The 17,920-nt window shown below is 47.2% G+C and overlaps 1 protein-coding gene across 1 annotated transcript in view; it reads right to left on the bottom strand.

Moving 5' to 3' along the window:
* The window catches only part of LOC135048396 (alanine aminotransferase 2-like), a gene marked incomplete at its 3' end in the record, with an annotated part of 147,181 nt that overhangs the window by 51,078 nt on the left and 78,183 nt on the right, over positions 1-17,920 (bottom strand). The window contains exon 3 of the mRNA XM_063955531.1: positions 270-453. Coding sequence (XP_063811601.1) covers positions 270-453 — 184 coding nt within the window. The remainder of the gene's footprint in view (positions 1-269; positions 454-17,920) is intronic.

Here is a 17,920-nt window from a genome sequence, read left to right as displayed (position 1 = left end):
ACAGAGGATGTATATCTCAGTTACAGACAGCACTGCGCATGTAGCCGGGGATGGATGCAGGACATATAGATTATATTATATATATATATATATATATATATATATATATATATATATATACACACACCTCTGTTGCAGACAGTAACAGTTACATGCTTTGGGGTACCCTGGGGATTCATCTTAGGAACCATTACTAGTGGAGTACTGATGGTTTGTGTTTTCTCTTACAATGGAAACAGACAAGGTATGTACATAGGGGACCCACTTACCTGTTCCAGCTCTTTCTCCAGCTCCACCGCTCTGGTGACTATGGGTCCGCGCACAGCGTACTCCACCTTCTTGATACGGGGATTCATGGACTCCCGCGTCAGGATACGGTCGTGTGTCCCATTCTCAGACATGTTGCGAGCACGGTTACTGTTTCGTTCTGCCAGATGTGTTCCAGAATAAGACCTGAAGGAGGAGAGAAGAGGGTGAAGGCGTGAAGGGGTCCATCTGCTGCCCAGAACACTCGCACCAAGCGAGACCCCACTCCTGAGGAAACTCATCGTCCTGGACTGTGGGAGACAACTCAGATGTTTCAGGGGAAAAAGTTTGAAAAGTTTATAAAACACAATATTCCATGCGGCTGAAGTTTGCTGAAGGTGCCGGATTCCATATGACACGACTGCAGAGAGAGAGGGAGGAAGCGAATGAAAGTGAGGGAGGGGGGGGGGGGAGAGGGAAGTTTCAGAATGACAGAACATGTGAAATCCGCACCCTCCAATAAAAAAAACCTGTACAGGAACCAGTCTGAGGACTCTGCAGCTCCGTCTCCTTACCCGGGCACTGCCAGCCTGACTCTGAGTTGCCACCAGCTGCCACCAGGGTTCTATAGTGAGGGAGGGAGGGGACACACCTCTCAGAGACACGTCCCACTGTCCCTCCTGGACAGGGAGATCAATGTGCGATAACCGAGCTGGTCCGACGAGAAATATATATAATATATATGTGACCCCCGGCACAAGTCCCGGTGACATGCACAATTATTACATGTGCACATAATATTACACCTCCCACCAGTGGGGTCTGGGTCACCAGTGTCCCACGCTCAGACTGAGGACATCAAGGTGACACCAGGAATACGCTGAGCCGGTGACACAAGTACAGCTACCTGTACAGATAGACCAATCAGGGGAAGCCGCACTCCATACGACGGGACGTTGTATAAGAGTGTGGGGACCAGCAGCATAATAACAACAATAATACTGCATTTATATAGCACCATCATATGTCACGGCGCTGTACAATCAGAGGACACGGCTTATTCGCTATGTGCTTATCACGGTGATTACAAATATCTTCTTACCGCGGTTTATCAACCCCGCCCTGGACTGGCGAGGGCTAACTTATCACCTCGCCTGGCCTGACTTGCGCAGATGTGCGAGTGCATTACCGCGCAAGCCGAATCGCAAATGGGCAGCACAACCGAAAAGACGCGATTTTGGATTTCATTCCACTTGACAATAATAAATGTTTAAAAATAGACAGAAATTGAAACAATTTCTAAATATTATTATTATAAACGATCTGTAACCATATAATAACTCTCCCTCCGCGTGTGATCTGCCGGTGACCGCCCTCCTGACATCTGCCCAATAAAAAGACGGTTATATAATGTTTCTTTGTGACATCCTCTGATCGGCACAATTCCAGTCTTACATCAGTTTTATTAATGCAAATATATTCCAGATATCCGGCAGCATCTCACTGACTGTGTGTCCGGAGCACGCGATAACGGCGCGGTCCTTCCACTGTGCAATCAGGAACCACAATAGTAAATGTTCTCCAACCATTACATAATAAAAAGATTGCTTAGAGATTAAGCACGGATCTCTCCGCGTCTAGGGTGCCGGCGACAGTGATGTGCGGTCCTGCGCTTCGCTATCGCCGGCTTTAGATTTAGCATGCATGCCAAATCTAGTGAGATCGCTCATTTCACTGCTTGGTGAAATGAGCGGCGTCCCATCCCGTCCCCTCCGCTCAGTTCACATTGCGCTGTGTGCCGAGCGGTCTGTGCTAGATCGCTGCACACATCTCCCCGTGTATACGGGGCTTAATCCACTCAGCCACACCCCCCGCCCAGTTTAGCCCCCACTCAACACCCCCCAGCATAGCCCCCACTCAACCCCCCCAGCACAGCCACCACTTAGCCACCCCACCAGCATATGCCCCACCAGTTTAGCCCCACCCAGCCACTCCCTCCATAGCACCCACTAGCTCAGCCTTCACCCCCTCAGCATAGCACCTCCCCACTCAGCCACACCCCCCAGCTTAGCCCTCACTCAGCCATCATGCCCCCAGCATAGCATCCCCCCAGTTTTGCCCCCACTCAGCCATTACCCCCCCAGCATAGCACCCCCCAGTATAGCAAACATTCAGCAACCCCCCAGCATACCACCCCACGAGCTTAACCCCCACCATAGCCCCCCCCCTCAGCCACACCCCAGGCATTGACACCCCATCTTACTCCCCACTCAGCCACCTTCCCAGCATAGCCTCCACAGCTTAGCCCCCAGTCAGCCGCCAACCCTCCAGCATAGCCCCCCGTCAGCCACCAACCCCCCAGCTTAGTCCCCAGTCAGCCACCAACCCTCAAGTATAGCCCCAGTCAGCCACCAACCCTCCAGTATAGCCCCAGTCAGCCACCAACCCCCCAGCTTAGCCCCCAGTCAGCCACCAACCCTCCAGTATAGCCCCAGTCAGCCACCAGCCCCCCAGCTTAGCCCCCAGTCAGCCACCAACCCCCCAGCTTAGCCCCCAGTCAGCCACCAACCCCCCAGCTTAGCCCCCAGTCAGCCACCAACCCCCCAGCTTAGCCCCCAGTCAGCCACCAACCCCCCAGCTTAGCCCCCAGTCAGCCACCAACACCCCAGCTTAGCTCCCCAGTCTGCCACCAATCCCCCAGCATAGCCCCCAGTCAGCCACCAACCCTCCAGCATAGCCCCCAGTCAGCCACCAACCCCCCAGCTTAGCCCCAAGTCAGCCACCAACCCTCCAGCATAGCCCCCAGTCAGCCACCAACCCCCCAGCTTAGCCCCGTCAGCCACCAACCCCCCAGCTTAGCCCCCAGTCAGCCACCAACCCCCCAGCATAGACCCTCAAGCTTAACCCCCACTGAGCCACCCCTTCAGCATAGTACCCACTCAGCCACCACCTCACAAAATAGCCTCCACTCAGTCACCCCTCCAGCACAGCCCCCACTCAACCACCACCCCACAGTATAGCCACCACTCAGCCCCATTCACCAACCACCCCACAGCATAAACTACACTCAGCCATAACTCACAGAGCCTATTAACCATTCACTGATTACCCAAAAATTGGGTCACACTCTTGTACCCTGGTGTCCCTGTTTAGTCATTACTGCATACCTGAGGCCCCCATTTACCACCTCCCCACACCTGAGGCCCCCACTCACCCACCACCCCACAGCTGAGGCCCCCACTCACCCACTTGATTGTGCAGCTGGACCTAAGCAGTTATATATCCCAGGTACAGCATTGTGCATGAAGGGGGCGGGGAGTGGAAGAGCTCCCCTATCACACTATGATGTCACTGTGATGTCAGCTGCTCAGCCACACCCCAGCTGATCCTGATAGCGTGTCACCTTCCTGTGCATACAGCGGCAGGAATAATTTGTCCTTGGGAACAGGTGACTTTATGTGATAATACAGGAGACTCAGGAGCAGCAGCCTGTATAGCGTCTTACACTCAGGAGCAGAGGAAATTAGATACAGCCGGTGAGTGTGTGGGTACACCTGATGCCAGCTCTACATGCCCATCTCCACTGTGCAGAGATCCCCCCGTACAGTGACTTTCTGTAAATAAGGATATCTGGTGCTCAGCACACAGCAGAGGATTCTCTGCAGTAAGAGCAGGTGCAGAGGATTCTCTGCAGTAAGAGCAGGTGCAGAGGATTCTCTGCAGTAAGAGCAGGTGCAGAGGATTCTCTGCAGTAAGAGCAGGTGCAGAGGATTCTCTGCAGAAAGAGCAGGTGCAAAGGATTCTCTGCAGTAACAGCAGGTACAGAGGATTCTCTGCAGAAAGAGCAGGTGCAGAGGATTCTCTGCAGTAAGAGCAGGTGCAGAGGATTCTCTGCAGTAAGAGCAGGTGCAGAGGATTCTCTGCAGTAAGAGCAGGTACAGAGGATTCTCTGCAGAAAGAGCAGGTGCAGAGGATTCTCTGCAGAAAGAGCAGGTGCAGAGGATTCTCTGTAGTAAGAGCAGGTGCAGAGGATTCTCTGCAGTAAGAGCAGGTGCAGAGGATTCTCTGCAGTAAGAGCAGGTGCAGAGGATTCTCTGCAGAAAGAGCAGGTGCAAAGGATTCTCTGCAGTAAGAGCAGGTACAGAGGATTCTCTGCATAAAGAGCAGGTGCAGAGGATTCTCTGCAGTAAGAGCAGGTGCAGAGGATTCTCTGCAGTAAGAGCAGTAAAAGGCCGATGTCCGGCTGAGGATGGAACGCATCCATTCTGGACACAGCACCGTCAGAGCCAGGAAATTGTGTCCCTCGTGGAGAGGATTAGGAGGAGGATACAGAGGATTACTGATTGTTACGCCACTGCTAGACATTAGGGTTATTGAATTTCCTTGTAAAGTGTCATCTGGAACACAATGAACCAAAAAGCTGGTTTATCCGGAATTACAGGAGAGGGCAGCGATTGCGGCGCGGCCTTGGGCCCATTTCTTCACAACTATTAGTAAGGAAGAGAGGCATATTGGGGCTTATTACAACATGCAGAGTAACAACGCGCTGTAACCATGGCAGCCAGATACAGCAGCGTATTATACAGTACAGCGTGTCAGCAACGGCCCCCGGCCTGGGTAATGTCTGATAATAGCCAGGTGGCCTGGATATAGGAATCTCTCACTGGTGTCACCGTCCTGTGCTGAGATCTCCAGTCATCAATACAAATCACATACAGATCTCATTATTCCCAGTGTGAGGCAGAAGTCACCTAACATAGGGGCAGAGAGAGATAAAGTACCAGCCCATCAGCTCCTGTCATGTCTCATACACAGCCTGTAACCTGGCAGCTAGGAGCTGATTGGCTGGTACTTTATGGGTGGGATGTACTAAGCATGGTGTCAGTGATGGGGTACATCAGACATAGTAATGTGATCAGTATCGGAGCTCTCCTGGTAAGAGCGGCACCGGGAGTCCCTCTGCACATGCATAGTGTGACGCCACAGCCGCGGAGGGAGTGGCGGGGAGCAGCCGCAGGCTTCTATAGGGTAACGCCGCGGGTGGTCTTCAGTATGCCGACTGACGGGATCCCACGCACAGCATACCGACACTTATTCTCCCTCGTGGGGGTCCACGACCCCCCTGGAGGGAGAATTAAATAGCGTGGCGCCGCATCTAAGCCCCGGAGTACATATGGGAAAGCGGACAAAGTCAGAATGTTACTTTGGGGGGTTTGGCCGCAATTTCCCTTTAGTACATCCTGTACTATCACTCCCCAACACTTGCTGCATCTGCCCCATAGCGTCACTAAGGCGGTCTAATGTCATAGCAACCGTCACTAAGGCTGTCTAATGGGATAGTTACAGTCACTAAGGATGTCTAATGTGATAGGAACAGTCACTAAGGCTGTCTAATGTGATAGCAACCGTCACTAAGGCCATCTAATGTGATAGCAACTGTCACAAAGGCTGTGTAATGTGATAGCAACTGTCACACCTTCACTAAGGCGGTCTAATGTCATAGCAACCGTCACTAAGGCTGTATAATGGGATAGTAACAGTCACTAAGGCTGTCTAATGTGATAGCAACCGTCACTAAGGATGTCTAATGTGATAGCAACAGTCACTAAGGCTGTCTAATGTGATAGCAACCGTCACTAAGGATGTCTAATGTGATAGCAACAGTCACTAAGGCTCTCTAATGTGATAGCAATAATCACTAAGGCTGTCTAATGTGATAGCAACTATCACACCGTCACTAAGGCTGTCTAATGTGATAGCAACTGTTACTAAGGCTGTCTAATGTGATAGCAACTATCACACCGTCACTAAGGCTGTCTAATGTGATAGCAACCGTCACTAAGGATGTCTAATGTGATAGCAACAGTCACTAAGGCTGTCTAATGTGATAGCAACCGTCACTAAGGATGTCTAATGTGATAGCAACAGTCACTAAGGCTCTCTAATGTGATAGCAATAATCACTAAGGCTGTCTAATGTGATAGCAACTATCACACCGTCACTAAGGCTGTCTAATGTGATAGCAACTGTTACTAAGGCTGTCTAATGTGATAGCAACTATCACACCATCACTAAGGCTGTCTAATGTGATAGCAACTGTTACTAAGGCTGTCTAATGTGATAGCAACAGTCACTAAGGCTGTCTAATGGGATAGCAACTGTCACTAAGGATGTCTAATGGGATAGCAACCATCACTAAGGCTGTCTAATGTGATAGCAACCATCACTAAGGCTGTCTAATGTGATAGCAACAGTCACTAAGGCTGTCTAATGGGATAGCAACTGTCACTAAGGATGTCTAATGGGATAGCAACCATCACTAAGGCTGTCTAATGTGATAGCAACTGTTACTAAGGCTGTCTAATGTGATAGCAACAGTCACTAAGGCTGTCTAATGTGATAGCAACAGTCACTAAGGCTGTCTAATGGGATAGCAACTGTCACTAAGGATGTCTAATGGGATAGCAACCATCACTAAGGCTGTCTAATGTGATAGCAACTGTTACTAAGGCTGTCTAATGTGATAGCAACAGTCACTAAGGCTGTCTAATGGGATAGTAACAGTCACTAAGGCTGTCTAATGGGATAGCAACCGTCACCAAGAATGTCTAATGGGATAGCAACTGTCACTAAGGCTGTCTAATGGGCTAGCAACTGTCACACCGTCACTAAGGCTGTCTAATGTGATAGTAACAGTCACTAAAGCTGTCTAATGTGATAGCAACCATCACTAAGGCTTTCTAATGTGATGGCAACCATCACTAAGGCTGTATAATGTGATGGCAACCATCACTAAGGCTGTCTAATGTGATGGCAACCATCACTAAGGAGGTCTACTGTGATAGCAACCATCACTAAGGCTTTCTAATGTGATAGCAACCATCACTAAGGCTTTCTAATGTGATAGCAACCATCACTAAGGCTGTCTAATGTGATAGCAACCATCACTATGGCTTTCTAATGTGATAGCAACCATCACTAAGGCTGTCTAATGTGATAGCAACTGTCACACCGTCACTAAGGCTGTCTAATGTGATAGCAACTGTTACTAAGGCTGTCTAATATGATAGTAACAGTCACTAAAGCTGTCTAATGTGATAGCAACCGTCACTAAGGCTGTCTGATGTGATAGCAACTGTCCCTCAATCACTAAGGCCGTCTAATGTAAAATCAACCATCACTAAGGCTGTCTAATGTGATAGCAACCGTCACTAAGGCTGTCTGATGTGATAGCAACCGTCACTAAGGCTGTCTGATGTGATAGCAACCATCACTAAGGCTGTCTGATGTGATAGCAACCATCACTAAGGCTGTCCAATATGATAGCAACTGTCACTAAGGCTGTCTAATATGATAGCAACTGTCACTAATGCGATAACAACCTTCACTAAGGATGTCTAATGTGATAGCAACCATCCCACCGTCACTAAGGCTGCCTAATGTGACAGCAAGTGTTACACTGTCACTAAGGCTGTCTAATGTGATAGCAACCATCACTAAGGCTGTCTAATGTAATGTCCTCCGTCACGCTGTCAGTAAGGCTGTCTAATGTAATATCCTCAGTCACGCTGTCAGTAAGGCTGTCTAATGTAATGTCCTCCGTCACGCTGTCAGTAAGGCTGTCTAATGTATTATTCTCCGTCACGCTGTCAGTAAGGCTGTCTAATGTAATGTCCTCCGTCACGCTGTCAGTAAGGCTGTCTAATGTAATGTCCTCCGTCACGCTGTCCGTAAGGCTGTCTAATGTAATATCCTCAGTCACGCTGTCAGTAATGCTGTCTAATGTAATATCCTCCGTCACGCTGTCCGTAAGGCTGTCTAATGTAATGTCCTCCGTCACGCTGTCAGTAAGGCTGTCTAATGTAATGTCCTCCGTCACGCTGTCAGTAATGCTGTCTAATGTAATATCCTCCGTCACGCTGTCCGTAAGGCTGTCTAATGTAATGTCCTCCGTCACGCTGTCAGTAAGGCTGTCTAATGTAATATCCTCCGTCACGCTGTCAGTAAGGCTGTCTAATGTAATGTCCTCCGTCACGCTGTCCGTAAGGCTGTCTAATGTAATATCCTCAGTCACGCTGTCAGTAATGCTGTCTAATGTAATATCCTCCGTCACGCTGTCAGTAAGGCTGTCTAATGTAATATCCTCCGTCACGCTGTCTGTAAGGCTGTCTAATGTAATGTCCTCAGTCACGCTGTCAGTAAGGCTGTCTAATGTAATATCCTCAGTCACGCTGTCCGTAAGGCTGTCTAATGTAATGTCCTCCGTCACGCTGTCAGTAAGGCTGTCTAATGTAATGTCCTCCGTCACGCTGTCAGTAAGGCTGTCTAATGTAATATCCTCCGTCACGCTGTCTGTAAGGCTGTCTAATGTAATGTCCTCAGTCACGCTGTCAGTAAGGCTGTCTAATGTAATGTCCTCAGTCACGCTGTCAGTAAGGCTGTCTAATGTAATGTCCTCCGTCACGCTGTCCGTAATGCTGTCTAATGTAATGTCCTCCGTCACGCTGTCAGTAAGGCTGTCTAATGTAATATCCTCCGTCACGCTGTCCGTAAGGCTGTCTAATGTAATGTCCTCCGTCACGCTGTCCGTAAGGCTGTCTAATGTAATGTCCTCAGTCACGCTGTCCGTAATGCTGTCTAATGTAATGTCCTCAGTCACGCTGTCAGTAAGGCTGTCTAATGTAATGTCCTCAGTCACGCTGTCCGTAAGGCTGTCTAATGTAATGTCCTCCGTCACGCTGTCCGTAATGCTGTCTAATGTAATGTCCTCAGTCACGCTGTCAGTAAGGCTGTCTAATGTAATGTCCTCCGTCACGCTGTCCGTAATGCTGTCTAATGTAATGTCCTCAGTCACGCTGTCAGTAAGGCTGTCTAATGTAATATCCTCAGTCACGCTGTCAGTAAGGCTGTCTAATGTAATGTCCTCAGTATAGCGGTCAGTAAGGCTGTCTAATGTAGTATCCTCCGTCACGCTGTCAGTAAGGCTGTCTAATGTAATGTCCTCAGTATAGCGGTCAGTAAGGCTGTCTAATGTAATGTCCTCAGTCACGCTGTCAGTAAGGCTGTCTAATGTAATGTCCTCAGTATAGCGGTCAGTAAGGCTGTCTAATGTAATATCCTCAGTCACGCTGTCAGTAAGGCTGTCTAATGTAATATCCTCAGTCACGCTGTCAGTAAGGCTGTCTAATGTAATATCCTCAGTCACGCTGTCAGTAAGGCTGTCTAATGTAATATCCTCAGTCACGCTGTCAGTAAGGCTGTCTAATGTAATGTCCTCAGTCACGCTGTCAGTAAGGCTGTCTAATGTAATGTCCTCAGTCACGCTGTCAGTAAGGCTGTCTAATGTAATATCCTCAGTCACGCTGTCAGTAAGGCTGTCTAATGTAATGTCCTCCGTCACGCTGTCAGTAAGGCTGTCTAATGTAATGTCCTCCGTCACGCTGTCCGTAATGCTGTCTAATGTAATATCCTCAGTCACGCTGTCAGTAAGGCTGTCTAATGTAATGTCCTCCGTCACGCTGTCCGTAATGCTGTCTAATGTAATATCCTCAGTCACGCTGTCAGTAAGGCTGTCTAATGTAATGTCCTCAGTATAGCGGTCAGTAAGGCTGTCTAATGTAATATCCTCCGTCACGCTGTCAGTAAGGCTGTCTAATGTAATGTCCTCAGTCACGCTGTCCGTAATGCTGTCTAATGTAATATCCTCAGTCACGCTGTCAGTAAGGCTGTCTAATGTAATGTCCTCCGTCACGCTGTCCGTAATGCTGTCTAATGTAATATCCTCAGTCACGCTGTCAGTAAGGCTGTCTAATGTAATGTCCTCAGTATAGCGGTCAGTAAGGCTGTCTAATGTAATATCCTCCGTCACGCTGTCAGTAAGGCTGTCTAATGTAATGTCCTCAGTCACGCTGTCCGTAATGCTGTCTAATGTAATATCCTCCGTCACGCTGTCAGTAAGGCTGTCTAATGTAATGTCCTCAGTATAGCGGTCAGTAAGGCTGTCTAATGTAATGTCCTCAGTCACGCTGTCAGTAAGGCTGTCTAATGTAATATCCTCAGTCACGCTGTCAGTAAGGCTGTCTAATGTAATATCCTCAGTCACGCTGTCAGTAAGGCTGTCTAATGTAATGTCCTCCGTCACGCTGTCAGTAAGGCTGTCTAATGTAATATCCTCAGTCACGCTGTCAGTAAGGCTGTCTAATGTAATATCCTCAGTCACGCTGTCAGTAAGGCTGTCTAATGTAATATCCTCAGTCACGCTGTCAGTAAGGCTGTCTAATGTAATATCCTCAGTCACGCTGTCAGTAAGGCTGTCTAATGTAATATCCTCAGTCACGCTGTCAGTAAGGCTGTCTAATGTATTATTCTCCGTCACGCTGTCAGTAAGGCTGTCTAATGTATTATTCTCCGTCACGCTGTCAGTAAGGCTGTCTAATGTAATATCCTCAGTATAGCGGTCAGTAAGGCTGTCTAATGTAATATCCTCCGTCACGCTGTCAGTAAGGCTGTCTAATGTAATGTCCTCAGTATAGCGGTCAGTAAGGCTGTCTAATGTAATGTCCTCAGTCACGCTGTCAGTAAGGCTGTCTAATGTAATGTCCTCAGTATAGCGGTCAGTAAGGCTGTCTAATGTAATATCCTCAGTCACGCTGTCAGTAAGGCTGTCTAATGTAATATCCTCAGTCACGCTGTCAGTAAGGCTGTCTAATGTAATGTCCTCCGTCACGCTGTCAGTAAGGCTGTCTAATGTAATATCCTCCGTCACGCTGTCAGTAAGGCTGTCTAATGTAATGTCCTCAGTATAGCGGTCAGTAAGGCTGTCTAATGTAATGTCCTCAGTCACGCTGTCAGTAAGGCTGTCTAATGTAATGTCCTCAGTATAGCGGTCAGTAAGGCTGTCTAATGTAATATCCTCAGTCACGCTGTCAGTAAGGCTGTCTAATGTAATATCCTCAGTCACGCTGTCAGTAAGGCTGTCTAATGTAATGTCCTCCGTCACGCTGTCAGTAAGGCTGTCTAATGTAATGTCCTCCGTCACGCTGTCAGTAAGGCTGTCTAATGTAATATCCTCAGTATAGCGGTCAGTAAGGCTGTCTAATGTAATATCCTCAGTCACGCTGTCAGTAAGGCTGTCTAATGTAATATCCTCAGTATAGCGGTCAGTAAGGCTGTCTAATGTAATATCCTCCGTCACGCTGTCAGTAAGGCTGTCTAATGTAATATCCTCAGTCACGCTGTCAGTAAGGCTGTCTAATGTAATATCCTCAGTCACGCTGTCAGTAAGGCTGTCTAATGTAATATCCTCAGTCACGCTGTCAGTAAGGCTGTCTAATGTAATATCCTCAGTCACGCTGTCAGTAAGGCTGTCTAATGTAATATCCTCAGTATAGCGGTCAGTAAGGCTGTCTAATGTAATATCCTCAGTCACGCTGTCAGTAAGGCTGTCTAATGTAATATCCTCAGTCACGCTGTCAGTAAGGCTGTCTAATGTAATATCCTCAGTATAGCGGTCAGTAAGGCTGTCTAATGTAATATCCTCCGTCACGCTGTCAGTAAGGCTGTCTAATGTAATATCCTCAGTCACGCTGTCAGTAAGGCTGTCTAATGTAATATCCTCAGTATAGCGGTCAGTAAGGCTGTCTAATGTAATGTCCTCCGTCACGCTGTCAGTAAGGCTGTCTAATGTAATATCCTCCGTCACGCTGTCAGTAAGGCTGTCTAATGTAATATCCTCAGTATAGCGGTCAGTAAGGCTGTCTAATGTATTATCCTCCGTCACGCTGTCAGTAAGGCTGTCTAATGTAATATCCTCCGTCACGCTGTCAGTAAGGCTGTCTAATGTAATATCCTCAGTCACGCTGTCAGTAAGGCTGTCTAATGTAATATCCTCAGTCACGCTGTCAGTAAGGCTGTCTAATGTAATATCCTCCGTCACGCTGTCAGTAAGGCTGTCTAATGTAATATCCTCAGTCACGCTGTCAGTAAGGCTGTCTAATGTAATATCCTCAGTCACGCTGTCAGTAAGGCTGTCTAATGTAATATCCTCCGTCACGCTGTCAGTAAGGCTGTCTAATGTAATGTCCTCCGTCACGCTGTCAGTAAAACTGTCTAATGTATTATCCTCAGTCACGCTGTCAGTAAGGCTGTCTAATGTAATATCCTCAGTCACGCTGTCAGTAAGGCTGTCTAATGTAATATCCTCAGTCACGCTGTCAGTAAGGCTGTCTAATGTAATGTCCTCAGTATAGCGGTCAGTAAGGCTGTCTAATGTAATGTCCTCCGTCACGCTGTCAGTAAGGCTGTCTAATGTAATATCCTCAGTCACGCTGTCAGTAAGGCTGTCTAATGTAATATCCTCAGTCACGCTGTCAGTAAGACTGTCTAATGTAATATCCTCAGTCACGCTGTCAGTAAGGCTGTCTAATGTAATATCCTCAGTCACGCTGTCAGTAAGGCTGTCTAATGTAATATCCTCCGTCACGCTGTCAGTAAGGCTGTCTAATGTAATGTCCTCAGTCACGCTGTCAGTAAGGCTGTCTAATGTAATATCCTCAGTCACGCTGTCAGTAAGGCTGTCTAATGTATTATTCTCCGTCACGCTGTCAGTAAGACTGTCTAATGTAATGTCCTCAGTCACGCTGTCAGTAAGGCTGTCTAATGTAATGTCCTCCGTCACGCTGTCAGTAAGGCTGTCTAATGTAATGTCCTCCGTCACGCTGTCAGTAAGGCTGTCTAATGTATTATCCTCAGTCACGCTGTCAGTAAGGCTGTCTAATGTATTATCCTCAGTCACGCTGTCAGTAAGGCTGTCTAATGTAATATCCTCAGTCACGCTGTCAGTAAAACTGTCTAATGTAATATCCTCAGTCACGCTGTCAGTAAGGCTGTCTAATGTAATATCCTCAGTCACGCTGTCAGTAAGACTGTCTAATGTAATATCCTCAGTATAGCGGTCAGTAAGGCTGTCTAATGTAATATCCTCAGTCACGCTGTCAGTAAGGCTGTCTAATGTAATATCCTCAGTCACGCTGTCAGTAAGGCTGTCTAATGTAATATCCTCAGTCACGCTGTCAGTAAGGCTGTCTAATGTAATGTCCTCCGTCACGCTGTCAGTAAGGCTGTCTAATGTAATATCCTCAGTCACGCTGTCCGTAAGGCTGTCTAATGTAATGTCCTCCGTCACGCTGTCAGTAATGCTGTCTAATGTAATGTCCTCAGTCACGCTGTCAGTAAAACTGTCTAATGTAATATCCTCAGTCACGCTGTCAGTAAGGCTGTCTAATGTAATATCCTCAGTCACGCTGTCAGTAAGGCTGTCTAATGAAATATCCTCCGTCACGCTGTCAGTAATGCTGTCTAATGTAATATCCTCCGTCACGCTGTCAGTAAAACTGTCTAATGTAATATCCTCAGTCACGCTGTCAGTAAGGCTGTCTAATGTAATATCCTCAGTCACGCTGTCAGTAAGGCTGTCTAATGTAATATCCTCAGTCACGCTGTCAGTAAGGCTGTCTAATGTAATATCCTCAGTCACGCTGTCAGTAAGGCTGTCTAATGTAATATCCTCAGTATAGCGGTCAGTAAGGCTGTCTAATGTAATATCCTCCGTCACGCTGTCAGTAAGGCTGTCTAATGTAATATCCTCAGTCACGCTGTCAGTAAGGCTGTCTAATGTAATATCCTCCGTCACGCTGTCAGTAAGGCTGTCTAATGTAATATCCTCAGTATAGCGGTCAGTAAGGCTGTCTAATGTATTATCCTCCGTCACGCTGTCAGTAAGGCTGTCTAATGTAATATCCTCCGTCACGCTGTCAGTAAGGCTGTCTAATGTAATATCCTCAGTATAGCGGTCAGTAAGGCTGTCTAATGTAATATCCTCAGTCACGCTGTCAGTAAGGCTGTCTAATGTAATATCCTCAGTCACGCTGTCAGTAAGGCTGTCTAATGTAATATCCTCAGTCACGCTGTCAGTAAGGCTGTCTAATGTAATATCCTCAGTCACGCTGTCAGTAAGGCTGTCTAATGTAATGTCCTCAGTCACGCTGTCAGTAAGGCTGTCTAATGTAATATCCTCAGTCACGCTGTCCGTAATGCTGTCTAATGTAATATCCTCAGTCACGCTGTCAGTAAGGCTGTCTAATGTAATGTCCTCAGTATAGCGGTCAGTAAGGCTGTCTAATGTAATATCCTCAGTCACGCTGTCAGTAAGGCTGTCTAATGTAATGTCCTCAGTATAGCGGTCAGTAAGGCTGTCTAATGTAATATCCTCCGTCACGCTGTCAGTAAGGCTGTCTAATGTAATGTCCTCAGTATAGCGGTCAGTAAGGCTGTCTAATGTAATGTCCTCAGTCACGCTGTCAGTAAGGCTGTCTAATGTAATGTCCTCAGTATAGCGGTCAGTAAGGCTGTCTAATGTAATATCCTCAGTCACGCTGTCAGTAAGGCTGTCTAATGTAATATCCTCAGTCACGCTGTCAGTAAGGCTGTCTAATGTATTATTCTCCGTCACGCTGTCAGTAAGGCTGTCTAATGTAATGTCCTCCGTCACGCTGTCAGTAAGGCTGTCTAATGTAATATCCTCAGTCACGCTGTCAGTAAGGCTGTCTAATGTAATGTCCTCAGTCACGCTGTCAGTAAGGCTGTCTAATGTAATATCCTCAGTCACGCTGTCCGTAATGCTGTCTAATGTAATATCCTCAGTCACGCTGTCAGTAAGGCTGTCTAATGTAATGTCCTCAGTATAGCGGTCAGTAAGGCTGTCTAATGTAATATCCTCAGTCACGCTGTCAGTAAGGCTGTCTAATGTAATGTCCTCAGTATAGCGGTCAGTAAGGCTGTCTAATGTAATATCCTCCGTCACGCTGTCAGTAAGGCTGTCTAATGTAATGTCCTCAGTATAGCGGTCAGTAAGGCTGTCTAATGTAATGTCCTCAGTCACGCTGTCAGTAAGGCTGTCTAATGTAATGTCCTCAGTATAGCGGTCAGTAAGGCTGTCTAATGTAATATCCTCAGTCACGCTGTCAGTAAGGCTGTCTAATGTAATATCCTCAGTCACGCTGTCAGTAAGGCTGTCTAATGTAATATCCTCAGTCACGCTGTCAGTAAGGCTGTCTAATGTAATGTCCTCCGTCACGCTGTCAGTAAGGCTGTCTAATGTAATATCCTCAGTATAGCGGTCAGTAAGGCTGTCTAATGTAATATCCTCAGTCACGCTGTCAGTAAGGCTGTCTAATGTAATATCCTCAGTCACGCTGTCAGTAAGGCTGTCTAATGTAATGTCCTCAGTATAGCGGTCAGTAAGGCTGTCTAATGTAATATCCTCAGTCACGCTGTCAGTAAGGCTGTCTAATGTAATATCCTCAGTCACGCTGTCAGTAAGGCTGTCTAATGTATTATTCTCCGTCACGCTGTCAGTAAGGCTGTCTAATGTATTATTCTCCGTCACGCTGTCAGTAAGGCTGTCTAATGTAATATCCTCCGTCACGCTGTCAGTAAGGCTGTCTAATGTAATGTCCTCCGTCACGCTGTCAGTAATGCTGTCTAATGTAATGTCCTCCGTCACGCTGTCAGTAAGGCTGTCTAATGTAATATCCTCAGTCACGCTGTCAGTAAAACTGTCTAATGTAATATCCTCAGTATAGCGGTCAGTAAGGCTGTCTAATGTAATATCCTCAGTCACGCTGTCAGTAAGGCTGTCTAATGTAATGTCCTCCGTCACGCTGTCAGTAAGGCTGTCTAATGTAATATCCTCCGTCACGCTGTCAGTAAGGCTGTCTAATGTAATATCCTCCGTCACGCTGTCAGTAAGGCTGTCTAATGTAATATCCTCAGTCACGCTGTCAGTAAGGCTGTCTAATGTAATGTCCTCCGTCACGCTGTCAGTAAGGCTGTCTAATGTAATATCCTCAGTCACGCTGTCAGTAAGGCTGTCTAATGTAATATCCTCAGTCACGCTGTCAGTAAGGCTGTCTAATGTAATATCCTCAGTATAGCGGTCAGTAAGGCTGTCTAATGTAATATCCTCCGTCACGCTGTCAGTAAGGCTGTCTAATGTAATATCCTCAGTCACGCTGTCAGTAAGGCTGTCTAATGTAATATCCTCAGTATAGCGGTCAGTAAGGCTGTCTAATGTAATATCCTCCGTCACGCTGTCAGTAAGGCTGTCTAATGTAATATCCTCAGTCACGCTGTCAGTAAGGCTGTCTAATGTAATATCCTCCGTCACGCTGTCAGTAAGGCTGTCTAATGTAATATCCTCAGTATAGCGGTCAGTAAGGCTGTCTAATGTATTATCCTCCGTCACGCTGTCAGTAAGGCTGTCTAATGTAATATCCTCCGTCACGCTGTCAGTAAGGCTGTCTAATGTAATATCCTCAGTCACGCTGTCAGTAAGGCTGTCTAATGTAATATCCTCAGTCACGCTGTCAGTAAGGCTGTCTAATGTAATATCCTCCGTCACGCTGTCAGTAAGGCTGTCTAATGTAATATCCTCAGTCACGCTGTCAGTAAGGCTGTCTAATGTAATATCCTCCGTCACGCTGTCAGTAAGGCTGTCTAATGTAATGTCCTCATTAACGCTGTCAGTAAGGCTGTCTAATGTAATATCCTCATTAACGCTGTCAGTAAGGCTGTCTAATGTAATGTCCTCCGTCACGCTGTCAGTAAGGCTGTCTAATGTAATATCCTCCGTCACGCTGTCAGTAAGGCTGTCTAATGTAATATCCTCATTAACGCTGTCAGTAAGGCTGTCTAATGTAATGTCCTCCGTCACGCTGTCAGTAAGGCTGTCATCTCACTACCCTCATCTGCCCTAATTATCCTGGAGTCACACATAATTATGTCTTGGCAATGTCTCCGCACAGTGTAGTAACCCCCTCGGCAGGAGACATACCAGTTCCGTCACACCGTAGTAAACATGAAACTAAAGGGCTGAGTACAAAGATCAGCAGCTCCAGGGCAACATCAAGTCACAAGGGGGCGAATTCAGCTGCTGCCGGGATTTCCACGCCATTCCCATGGCAACTCGCACCCTGTGCCCCTAACTGAATTGGCCTCTTAGAATTAGAAGCATTGTGTCCCAAAAGCCACACGTAACATGCGTCTGAAAAAAGGCACTATGGGGGTCATTCCGAGTTGATCGCTCGCTAGCAGTTTCTTGCAGCCGTGCAAACGCTAAGCCGCCTCCCACTGGGAGTGTATTTTAGCTTAGCAGAAGTGCGAACAAAAGGATCGCAGTCTCGCAGAGCAGCTACAAAGTTTTTTGTGCACTTTTAGAGCAGCTCAAAACCTACTCAGCGCTTGCGATCACTTCAGACTGTTCAGTTCCTGTTTTGACGTCACAAATACGCCCTGCGTTCACCCAGCCACGCCTGCATTTTTCCTGGCACGCCTGCGTTTTTCCTGGCATGCCTGCATTTCTTCAAACACTCCCTGAAAACGGTCAGTTGACACCCAGAAACGCCCACTTCATGTCAATCACTCTGCGGCAACCAGTGTGACTGAAAAGCATATGCAGAAGTGCCTTTTTTTGGCTCATTGCTGCACAGCGAACGAATGCGGCTGGCGAACAACTCAGAATGACCACCAATATGTGCCTGGGCTACACCTGGAGAGAGCAGTAGTATATGTGCCTGGGTTACACCACGAGAGAGCAGTAGTATATGTGCCTGGGTTA

This window comes from Pseudophryne corroboree, unplaced genomic scaffold (genome assembly GCF_028390025.1).
Source record: "Pseudophryne corroboree isolate aPseCor3 unplaced genomic scaffold, aPseCor3.hap2 scaffold_956, whole genome shotgun sequence".
Taxonomy (NCBI): Eukaryota; Metazoa; Chordata; class Amphibia; order Anura; family Myobatrachidae; genus Pseudophryne; species Pseudophryne corroboree.
This window is presented reverse-complemented; position numbering and strand designations above follow the sequence as displayed.